We start from the raw sequence: 12,650 nt of genomic DNA, 5'->3' as shown, positions 1-12,650 counted from the left end.
AGGATGCTCAGGTTCCAATCGTCGGGTACGCGTTCTTCCTGCCAGATGGTGCTAACTAGCTGATACATACACCTTATCAGCGCGTCGCCTCCGGTTTAAAACAGCTCGGCTGGTAAGCCATCGGCTCCTGCTGCTTTATTATTCTTTAGCCGGTTGATTGCTGTTTTTACCTCATCTTGGCCGGGCGGTATACATTCTATACCATCTTCTGCGATTGGATCTGTGGTATCATCGTCTTCGCTACTATTGGATACCAGCAGATTGGAGAAATGTTCCTTCCATATCCAGAGCACGCTATCTGTATCTGTTACCAGATTACCTTGCTGGTCTCTACAGGAGGATGTGCCTGTACCAAAGCCATCTGTTCGATGTTTCACTCTTTGGTAGAATTTTCGGACTTCATTCTGGCTCCTGTACATCTCGATTTTTTCACACTCCCGCTTTTCCATTTCCCTCTTTTTCATGCGGAAAAGACGGTTCTCTTCTCTCCTTTTCTCCCGATATCTCTCTCGTGCGCTACGCGTTGCTACTGTTTGTAAAGTAGCTCTATATGCCGCATTTTTCTCTTCGGTAGCAACACGACACTCCTGGTCATACCATGAATTCCTTTGTGGAGGTCTCTGGAATCCAAGTATGGATTTTGCGGCTGTTTGCATGGAGTGGGCAATATTTTGCCATTGTGTTGTTATGTTATCGGGACAAGGAGTGCTCGCGTTAAGCAATTAGGCTTAGCTGAGTGGAATATGCTGTGGCTATCTGTTGTGTTTGCAGCCTATCGATGTCCAACTTCCGCGTTGTGTCTGTTCGTGCTTTATTTGCAACGTGTAGACGGGTACATACCTTTGCTGCAACAAGGTAGTGGTCCGAATCAATGTTTGCGCCCCGGAACGATCGTACATCCAACACGCTGGATAAATGTCTTCCATCTATTACAACATGATCAATTTGATTACTTGTTCTTTGATCTGGAGAAAGCCAGGTGCCCTTATGAATATCGAGATGATTAAATCTGGTACTGCTAACTACCATGTTTTTTGCAGCTTCAAAGTCTATCAGCCTCATACCATTGTCAGATGTTTCACTGTGGAGACTGAATTTCCCGACTGTTGGGCTAAAGATATTCTCCTTTCCAATTTTGGCATTACAATCGCCTAGAATGATTTTAATGTCATGGGCAGGGCAACGGTTATATGTTTCTTCTAAGCGCTCGTAAAATATATCTTTGGTCTGTTCGTCCTTTTCTTCAGTGGGGGCATGAGCGCAAATAAAGCTGATGTTGAAGAATTTAGCTTTTATTCGAATTGCAGCAAGTCTTTCATTCGCTGGGGTGAAGCTGGATACCAGATGTTTTAGTCTCCGACTAACTACAAATCCGCAACCAACCTCATGCTTTGTGTCATGGCAGCTATAATACAGTGCGTCACCTTTAGGTGTTGTTGTGACGCCTTTCCCAATCCATCGTATTTCCTGTATGACAGTAATATCGGCCTTGTACTTTTCAAGTACGTCTGCCAATGCGAAGACTGCACCTTCTCTATAAAGAGTGCGAACATTCCAGGTGCTGATTCGCAGATCATGGTCCTTAAAACGTTTGCGGGGTTCGTCAACTTTAGAGGGGTTTGTTTTTCTTTTCTTTCGTTTTTTCATAGTAGGATGTTTTTTCTAGGGGAGGGTTACTCCTATAAGAGAATCTTTACAGACTTCCATAATGAGTTTTATAGACTCATGTAATGGTGTTTTAAAGAATCCTACCACCATTGCTCCTTCCTACCTTTCCACGTCGTAATGTTGGACAAACTCGAGTAACACCCCCTTTTTAGAGTCTTTATAGTCTATTTCCTCGAATATAGGTGAATTTTACATTTTTTTTAAATTTTTTGTCCTATATTCTACGTTTGTATGAGATAAAAATGAAAGTCGAATTTCATATTTTTTTAATTTATTAATAATAATTAGAGACACTGAAATAATTTAAGGAATACCGAGACAAATATGCATTGTTACAACTTTTACTTAGATGAGAATTAGTTTTTGCCAAATTTAAATACAGACAACATATTACGCATTAACGCAGGTCCATTCCAATAGCCATTAAGCATAACATGCCAATAGAGTAGTGGCATCATATCCTTTTTCATATAAAACATACTGTAACGTTCCTTATTCTGTGGAACGGGGAATGTTTCCAAGGGATTCAAATTGTAATCGAATTCAGCCAAAATACATGTCTTATAGCCGGTAACCAAGGGACAAGAGGCATAGCCGTCATAGACTTTGTCGCAGGATTTACCCTTCATAACAGCCATCATATTTTTGAATACCACCGGTGATTGGGCAGCTAAAGGAAAGTTGAAAATAAAAAGAACAAAAACAATATTATTTTTAAGAATAAATAGAGAAAATAATTTTATTCCACATACCTGCTGCAGCAGCTGTCTTTGAGTTGGGGGAAGAGGAACAATCGCCAATGGCAAACACATTCTGATACCTTACATGCTGCATGGTGTCTTTGTTAACATCTACAAAACCGGTTTCATTCACTAATTCTTTACAATTGGCCAATTCGGTTGGTGTACTCATGGGTGGTACGACATGCAGCATGGAATACTACAAAAAAAAAAAAAAAAAAAAAATAGAAGAAAGTAGATTTATTATTGAGAGAAAAAAAAAACAATAAAAACAGATCTGAATAAGTCAGGTTGCAAAAAAGGCAGAAAGGATGTCACTTATTGATGTGGGAAATGCATACTTTTTGCAATTTAACTGCAATGGACTACGAGGAAATAGTGGATTTCATGCGTCGGAAGAATGTTATTGTTGCGGCGGCACAGGAAACCAAGTTCAACAACAGGTGCAGCTTCCAGCGTTGGTGATGGTTACAACGTACTGAGGAAGGATAGCACCAGAAGTGGAGGTGGGGTATTAGGTTTCCTCGGAAACGGCCAGAGAAGTATAATGCTGGCTGTGCAGATTGATAACTTTTCGTTTTGTACGGTTAATGAGGACGCCTCTATCACAATTAGCGGAGAGTGTTACAGTTCGTCTGGGCTCAGACCATCTTCCCATAACTTTCTCCATCAGCATACTGCCCTATTTCTTCACCTCTGAACGCCCCATTTTTATCAATCATGGGAAAGTTCCCTAATCAGATATCTGGCCAACCCTTCTCATCTACGGGTAGCAGAAAAGACATTCCGAGACATCATCACTGCTGTAGCCGTTCGTTATATATCTGCTGGTTAACAGGTTTGTCGGTCGGCGAGCGTAATCGTAAAAAGTGGTTAAATCATCTGAAGAGTTGCAACATTGGAGCCGGAATAAGTGAATTTTTCGCAACGGTTAGGTCACTCTCGAACCCTGGAAATAATGAAGATAGGACCTTAGCCACGTCGTTACGACGTTACGCTGACTGATTCGAAGTGGTGCGCAAGATATTTCAAACGACAGTTTTTTCGAGAACCCCGAGAGTGACAGATCGAAGTGAAGAGTACTACGTCGTATTAGATCTCTTCCTGCAGAGGTTGAACCCCCACAATTTACAATGGATGGATGGATGGAATTATATAATACGTTGTGAATCTCCGTAGTAATGACAAAGCAGGAGAATATGCCGGGAGTCGAGTATCTCCACCTAATTCGTTCCCGAAGTCTGGAAATGGGTAGTATGGTCCCGCTACTGAAGCCAGGCAAGGATGCCAGCAAAGGTGAATCGTACAGACCGATTTCGCTTTTGTCAACCCTAGCAAAGACCCTTGAGGATAACAAGCCGTGTGATAGAATAGTGATGGTGGTGCATGAATTATCAAAAGCTTTTGATACTGTCAAGCTCTCCGACCAATTTTGAAACGTTGGATAATGAATTATATGTGTATACGTCAGTCATTCGTGGAATTCAGGAACAAGAAGTCCAAGCACCGCAGAGTGAAACAGGGAGCTCTATGGTGGGTTGATATCCCCGGAACTGTTTAAGATCTACCTCCTGTGTTTCATCCCCTCCAGATGCCATTGAGATCGCAACGTATGCGGACGATTGCACGATCTTGCGGACGATGTCAATTGTGAAAGGCTGAACTCCTATTTAACTGATCTTACCACCTTCTTCCATGCGAGGAATATGCAAATATCCGTCACTAAATCTACGGCCGCTCTTTTCACCAGACAGAGGTGAGAACAGAGTAAAAGGTCATGGCCGATTGTAGCAGAATTTCGACCACAAACTACACCGAAATTCTAGGGGTCACATTCAACAGCAGATCTGCACCCCAAGTGCTGCCGGCTAGGGACTGAGGACCTTGTTCCTTTATTTCAGCTTGTCGCAGATATGCAGCTCAAGTGTGGTCCGCGAATATAAAAGCAACGTGATGAAAAACTATTCAAACATGTCAGAATGCCGTCGTGAAAACTGCAACAGGGTGCATCCTCATGTTATCAGAGGACCATCTACATGAGAAGACAACGATTCTTCCAGTACAGCAACATAATGGCATGCATTCCTCTCAGTTTTTGCTCGAATGTTACCGTGAGAGCAAACCATATGGTGGATAGGACCTCTCCACCCAGGCATGTCAGGAGCAATCTTTATGACCTGGAAACAGAGGTCCAAAGTTATAAGAGAGACCCCGGTAACACGCATCCACAGAGATGCTATAAACAACTATCATGTGAATGCTGTACTCGGAGAGCATCCCTGAACTATCGCAGCTGAGGGCTTGGAGGTACCACCACAATCTACGATGGGCGATATTGCAGACGTCACCGGAAACGCGAAATCAACCAAAGCGTTGCACCCACACGGAGTATAAATGGTAATGCTTAAGCAACTGGATGAACCCTGTGTCTGCATAAATGACTTAGTGCAGATCTTCCATCTGAGGAATATGAAAACATCTGCCGCTAAAATCACTGTAACACTGTTCTCCTGGTGTCCTAATTCCGACCACTTACTATCCCAACATATTTTAAATATAGTAACGTTCGATAGCATGTTTATATCGTCCGCGCAGCTATTTGAGATTAGATCAGAAGTAGGAAGTCGGTTCTCAAATCGCTGATCGGCAGCGCTTGGGGTGCTGACAAAGAAACATTGTTGACCTCTTACAAAGCAATAGACCAGTCTGTGGTAAGCGTTGGTAACCCAACACGAGTGGTTTTAGCCCAGTTAAGATCGGGACGATGCAGCCGCCTCAATTAATATTGGATTCGAATTGATGCCACGATACCCAACACATACCCTGCATGTGGATTGAGACCACACTATCCGCTACACTTTTTCAGCAGCCCAGCTAACCCCACTCACCTGTCTCCTGAGTCTTTATGGACGCAGCCAGTCCAGGTTGCAGAATTTTTAAGACTGGATTTACTAAAATATTTATTATAAAATTCGTTTATGGGGGAACTCTTACATACTATGGACAGCAAAGTGCTGCAACTGAACACAACTGTTTTATAGGCCACAGAATAAAAATTTTAAGACCGCGACCTTAGTTTCTATAACCTATTGTGGACTTCTGTGTCTTTAAAACAAGAGTCCAGTTTCATTCCGTAATTGCTAGCCACAGCCAACCTTACAACTAATAAATTTGACACCGCCTGTGTCAACGTTTTCCCTTTATTTACCTTTTCTTCAAATTTCTCCTCAGGTTTATCGAGATTCTCGAAAATAGCCACATCATTTTCTGGTTTAATTTCGATCAGGTTACGGCGGGTATTGACTTGGATGTTACGCTTCTTGACAATTGGCCACAGGGCATCGGCGTAATGTTTAACACCGAAGATTACGGGCAATGCTGTGTTGTAGGTAACATTGATTTTATTACGTTTGTTCATCTGGAAAAGAAGGAAAGAATAAAAGTTAGTCCACACAACATTTCCAATCGATAAGAACATACCTTGCGGAAATAGTGTTCTGAAATATAAACAATTTTTTGTGGTGCTCCTGGGCATTTCACCGGTGAACTGGGGAAAGTAAATATGGCATTACCCTCGGTGATGTTGCGTAAACAATCATAGGTTCTATCGACATACAGGGGGGAGTATATTGAACACACTTTGCCATTGGGTATGGCCAAGGCGTCCAATAGACCAGGTATCTAATGGGAAGGAACAAGTTATTGCTTTTGTTATATTGTGAAGACAAATTTCTCTGTATGTACCTTGTTATAGTTTAATTGCAGACCAGCTGCCAACAGCAACATGTCGTATTTAATTTCTTGACCCGATGCTGTTGTTACTGTGTTGTTGTTGGGATCAAAGTGTTGGGCCTTTTCTTTAATCCATTCAATATTTTTGGGTAAAACTTGAGACATGGGTTTGTAACTTTGTTCCACGGTCTTCATGCCGCCACCAATCAATGTGAACATGGGTTGATAGTAATGTTTCTAAAATCAAGAATTTTGATTAGATAGTTGTAAAGATGCGATGCACATTAAGCAATAATAACTTACATCGGCTGGATCCACAACGATAACCTTATTTTTACCCAATTTCGATGATAATTTGGCGGCCAAGGCACAGCCTCCAGAACCTCCACCAACAATAAGAACTTTGCATCTGGAAAAATAAAGAAATATTATTTATTATATTTATGTTTAAATAAAAACAAAGTAAGAAAGTATCAGTCGGCTTTGTCGACAGAGATATACCCTCAGCCTATGCGAATTGAAACTTTCATCTACGGACATATCGGATACTGGCTACAAAGCCAAAATCCTTTTTCCAAAATATTATGTATTTAGGGGGGGTTTCAGAATTGTGTGGACATTTTGGGATATTTGAACTTGCAATCTTTTGGATCACTTTGTCAGGAAGCATGGACTTGTCCACGAAAAACAGGACCATAAGGAGAAGCATTGGTATAATTTTCCAAAGGATCTGCACTTAAACAAAAATGTTGAACTTTTGTGGGCAAAGTATTTGGAGATACAACTTTAGAATAAATCGGTTGCTCCGTTCAACAGATATAGCGTGTACCAATTTAGTATAATTTTTTTTAGGGGGAGGGCCAAATTTTAGACCAAATCGGTTGATCAGTTTGAGTGCTACAGTGCGCTCCAGCCACTATAAATGGTGCCATAGGGATTTTTACAGCTTTTGGGCTATTTTCTCAGGAAGAATGGACTTGCCTCCGAAAAAACTTATACCATCGTATGGGGGGCAGTGAATACAAGTTGTCACAACAAAAATCAAAGCCATTCGAGAGGAGGTCTGATCTTATCCGACCTTTTGTGTGGGAGGTACCCGAAGGAGTGCGTCGATAGAGTCCATATTGAAACCTCATCTATATTTGGTAGAAATTTCACGATGTTCAAATCGGTTACTCCCTTCAAGAATTATTGTGCGCACAATTTTTCCGAACATTTTTGAACTTTTGTGGGGGAGGTACCCGAAGGAGTGGACCGATATGACCTATCTGCGAACTTAAACCAAGTTTGGACAAAATATTACGAAGGCCAAATTTTGGACCCAATCGGTTGATCTGTTCGAGAGTTATCGTGCGCTCCAGCCAGCCAGATAGACGGACGGACATGGCTAAATCGATACCAAATTGTCTGAAACGGATTTCGTCAAAACATACTAGGGGTCTTAAACTATTATTTCGATGAGGCGCATTTTGCCCGTATGAAATTGTCTATATCCTCGTCAGCATAAATGCTGAGGGTATAATAATGAAGAAACTGTTATTCGCGAACTCGGTCCTGTTCGTATTTATCATTTTCTTAAGGATACACCCTTCATCACTACAAACTTTGAAAAAAATCCTTTTTCCAGCCTGAACGTATATTATGGTGTCTGGCAAAAGAATCGAAAATGCTATTACCCTAATGTACACACATATATTTTTCACACGAATTATACTTCACCTTAGGGCATTCATTTTTCAAGTTAAAGCGAAAGCGCTTTTATTTTTGTCGCGATAATCGATCGATCAGATTTCAAGTGGGAGATAACAAATAAATTGTGTACTATTGTGTGCCGATTTTAGGTGACATATTAAATTGAGTCACACTTTATCAGTTGTCGAGACACATTATGGCGGAAGAAATGAAAACAAAATTGAATCGGTTATCGGCAACAGACAACATTCCTAGTGATGAAGAAACAAATTAATTATTAATTACCCAGTTTGCCTCCAAAGAGGCAGTTAAATGATATGTACAAGTGATTTGGAAGTGCATCAAATTATGCATTTTCACAAGGGAGTGACCCCGGAAAGAGGCACTCCATTGCACCGCATTTTAACTGACCCTTTGGCATTGCATTTTAACTGTACCTTTGGCACTGCATTTTAACTGACCCTTTGGCATTGCATTTTAACTGACCCTTTGGGGTAGAATAGGAGGCAGTCCAGAGCACGTGTTTTGAATAACAAAATAAAATGCATTTATTATTTGTGTAAAACAAAAATATTAATAACTTTATTAAATTAACACAAATTATGAAAATTCTCTATTGAATTCAGTCGCAAACATGTGTATTTCCTCCGCTCTTCATTTAATCCAAGCTTAAGTGCTTTTGCTTTATTTGCTAAATGGGTTTGATATTGCCTTCCCATCACCAGTTAAGATTTCGACATGTACTCCAACAGCACACCATTGGGAAATTTTCTTCTCGTGAGTTACCGGAAAAGCGTTCACAAATTAAATATTATTTAGTTTGTATTAACAAATGTTTGACAATGTTAACACGATTATCTCTTTTTGGAAATGTATTCCGCTGCCTGTAGAGATGTACAAACTGATTTATGTACATGTAGGGATCTCTAACAACTGCTAATAAAATGTAGTGAACGGAGTGCCTTTTTCACGACTCCGTTAGCACTGCATCCGGATGCTGTTAAATTGTGAGGAATTGGAGTGCCTTTTTCACGACTCCGTTGAACTGCCTCCGGATGTTGTTAAAATGTGACAAATGGATGTGATTCTTTGGATTGCATCCAAATGCGGTTAAAATGTGAGGAATGGAGTGCCTTTTTCACGACTCCGTTTGAACTGCATAAAAACATGCCGTGAAAGAACTAGTCTACATTGCACTACTTCCAATTTATTTTGCTGGGTACCAATGAAGCGTGTTTTACTCGATCACTGTAATTACATAAATGCAGAGCTCCGATATACTCAAATTCGAGCAGAAGTACTCGTACGAGTAGAAAAAATCGAGCATACCCTATTTTTCTTCATCAATCGCAAAGCCGATTTTATTCGTTAGTGGGAGTACTTGAAGGTTTTGCAAGAAAATAAAAGTGGAAGTGAAAAATGATCGAAATAGATTATGAGTTTACTCAAAGAGTAAAATCGAGCAACATCGAGTGTACAATTTTAGTTATTTATTGACTTTATTGGCAATACTATAACTTTCATTCCTGAAATTTTCAACCTCTCAACTTCCCCCCCATCAGTCCACATCAACATCATAAACGGTTTCCGACTATACACACACGAACACACGACCAAATAAAAAATAATTTAGGTGTCGATTATGGATAGCAATTCAACTGTAGTTGCCCGTGGTGTCACCTGGGGAGCTGCCTTTAACATCCGTTAAAGGTAGTAAGCTAACATGTAACATGTGCCGCGCGTTCACCCATAAGAACGTTAAAAACTTGGGTTGAGCTTTGGGCTAGTAAATCACCCTGTCAAAACACCGCCTAATATGAAAAAAAAAAACAAAAAAAAAAAGAAAAACAAACCCTCTAAAGTTGAAGAAACCCGCAAACGTTTTAAGGACCATGATCTGCGAATCTGCACCTGGAATGTCAGGACTCTCTACAGACCAGGTGCAGTTTGCGCACTGGCGGATGTACTTGGTAAGTACAAAGCTTATATTATCGCCTTACAGGATGTGCGATGGAACCGGGCAGACGTAAAAATATCAAACGATTACGCAATGTATTATAGCTGCCATGAAACGAAACATGACCCGGTTGATGAGAGATTCGTCACAATCCGTATAAAAGCAAAGTTTTTAAACATCAATCTCATCTGCGCCCATGCCCCGACCGAAGAGAAAGATGAACAGACCAAGGATATATTCTACGAGCGCCTAGAGAGAGCATATGAACGCTGCCCTGGTCACGACATAAAGGTTGTTCTAGGAGATTTTAATACTAAAATTGGGAGTGAAAATATCTTTAGTCGCACGGTCGGAAAGTTCAGCCTTCATGAGGTAACATCCGACAACGGATAGACGGAAGACAGTGTTATATGTCCGATCGATTCGAGGAGCGAACATGGATTCGGACAATTTCCTTAAAGCAGCAAAGGTACGCTCTCGTCTTAAAGTTGCGGCAAAAATGCGATCTAACACAGGACGGAAGCTGGATGTCGAGAAGCTGCAAACACAACAGATAGCACAAGCCTATTCCGCTCAAGCGGAGTGGCAAAGAATTGCCCACTCACTTCAAACTGCCGCAAAATCTGTGCTTGGCTACCAAAAACCACCACCTAAAGATCGATGGTGTCGTAAGGCTACTGAAGAAAAGAACGCGGTATACAGAGCAACCCTGCAATCAGTAGCAACACGAAGCGAGAAAGAAAAATATCGGGAGAAGAGGAGAAGCGTATTTTCAGAAGAAAAAAAGAGAGAGCAAGAAAAACGTGAGCGTGAGAAACTCGAGATGTTCAGGAGTCCGGCACATTCTCCTGCAATGATCATGAAGGGAATCTGGTAACTGATACAGATAGCGTACTGAGGATCTGGAAGGAGCATTTTATGAAGCTCTTAGTATCGAATATGGGCGGCATTGAAGAAAGACCAGAAACAATCGCAAACGACGACGTTGAATGTCTTCCACCTAACCAAAGCGAGGTCATGACAGCAATTAATCGGCTGCAAAACAATAAAGCAGCAGGAGCTGATGGGCTGCCCGCCGAACTGTTCAAGACCGGCGGCGAAATGCTGATAAGGAGTATGCATCAGTTAATTATCGAAATTTGGCGGGAAGAAAACATACCCAACGATTGGAACCTCAGCCTCCTATGTCCCGTACACAAGAAAGAAGACAAGACGGTGTGTACAAACTACAGAAGTCTGCTACCATAGCATACAAAGTGTTGTCGAGCGTACTGTGTGAACGTTTAAAACCCATGGTCAATAACACAATCGGGCCAAATCTTCACACTGCGCCAAATACTGGAGAAGACCCACGAAAGACAGATCGACACATAACACCTGTTCGTCGACTATACGGACGCCTTCGACAGCCCAATTCGATCAAAGGTGTTCCAAGCCATGTCTGAGTTTGGTATCCCTGCAAAACGTATATGATTATGCATGATGATATTGGCTAATACAAGATCAGCTGTTAAAGTTGGAGAGAACCTCTCGGAACCTTTTGAAACAAAACGATGTTTCAGACAAGGTGACAGTCTATCGTGTGACCTATTTAATATTCTATTGGAAAAGGTTATTCGAGAAGCGAATGTATATATGTATGTACCGATAGAGATAAAAATAGCACTATATACAACAAGAATATAATGTTACTGGCCTACGCAGACAATATTGATATAACAGGTCGTAATATCCACATTTGCGAAAACTGAAAAATAGTCTGCAAAGTGGGTCTGGCAGTCAACGGCGATAAGAACAAATTTATGATATCAACACGCAAGATGTCCAGTAGACTCGGACCAACTGTTGATGTTCAGAATTACAATTTTGATGTAGTAAATGACTTTATCTAATTCGGCACCGCCATAAATAAAGCTAACAACATCAGTTATGAAATCAGGAGAAGAATAATATTGGCCAACAGATACTATTTTGGTCTACGTAAACAGTTCAAAAGCAAAACCACCTCTCGTCAGACCAAACTTACTTACAACTACCAGACGTTGATACTACCCGTATTTATGTATGAATCTGAAGCATTGGTACTTTCGAAAACAGATGAGGCAGAACTTGGCGTGTTTGAGAGAAAAATTGAATTGAATACCGGCGTTGTAAGAACAACGAGCTGTACCAGCCGACCGACATCGATATAGCAAAACGTATCGAACTACAACGATTGCGTTAGCTGGGCCAAGTCAGCAGGATGGATAGTGATGCCCCCGCCAGAAAGGCATTTGAATACAAGGGCGTAGCCAGGTTCAAATCTAGGGGGTGGGGCAGGCAACTTCCTTTTTTTTGTGATGTGTATAGGTTTTACATACAACATTTTAAAACCTTTATTTAGGTACTTACCTAATGAAAAACAAGTAAAAACGTACACCATGAAGTATTGTGAACTAATATAGAGTAGATAGTTTTACGAAAGTACCATTGCCCCCAATTTTAGGCGAATTTGTTTAACTACTTCATAAACCAATTACCTACTACCTAACCTTATTTGGTCAGCTAAGATTTTGTACAATACTTGAAATTGGCCGGTATTGTTGTTTAGGGACTATACCAAAACGTGACCTATGTCCACAACTATTGGCGGAGAAGAATTTGGTCACTATGAACCCTTAAATTGCACCCAATTTATAGAGAAAATGTGAATAAAAACAAAAATTTTGAATGGGAGGTACCCGAAGAACGGGATTGATATTGACTATATCCGACTTGATACATGACTGGATGTAATGATACGATGTGCAAAATTTTGGACCAAATCGATTGCTCCCATCGAGAGTTATCGTTCACACCATTTTACAGAATATATTCCGAAA

At 40.9% G+C, this 12,650-nt stretch overlaps 1 protein-coding gene across 1 annotated transcript in view; it reads right to left on the bottom strand.

Annotated features, from left to right (window-relative positions):
- Window positions 1-1,922: 1,922 nt before the first annotated feature.
- The window catches only part of Sqor (Sulfide quinone oxidoreductase), a 28,999-nt gene continuing 18,271 nt past the window's right edge, over window positions 1,923-12,650 (bottom strand). The window contains exons 2-7 of the mRNA XM_073983417.1: window positions 6,444-6,549; window positions 6,153-6,377; window positions 5,889-6,089; window positions 5,617-5,826; window positions 2,421-2,607; window positions 1,923-2,338 (exon numbers count right to left, since the gene is read on the bottom strand). Coding sequence (XP_073839518.1) covers window positions 2,025-2,338; window positions 2,421-2,607; window positions 5,617-5,826; window positions 5,889-6,089; window positions 6,153-6,377; window positions 6,444-6,549 — 1,243 coding nt within the window. The 3' untranslated portion in view covers window positions 1,923-2,024. The remainder of the gene's footprint in view (window positions 2,339-2,420; window positions 2,608-5,616; window positions 5,827-5,888; window positions 6,090-6,152; window positions 6,378-6,443; window positions 6,550-12,650) is intronic.

This window comes from Musca autumnalis, unplaced genomic scaffold (genome assembly GCF_047663935.1).
Source record: "Musca autumnalis isolate F117 unplaced genomic scaffold, ASM4766393v1 scaffold_4, whole genome shotgun sequence".
NCBI classification, from domain to species: domain Eukaryota; kingdom Metazoa; phylum Arthropoda; class Insecta; order Diptera; family Muscidae; genus Musca; species Musca autumnalis.
The sequence above is the reverse complement of the archived record's forward strand: the minus strand, read 5'-3'. Positions and strand labels throughout refer to the sequence as shown.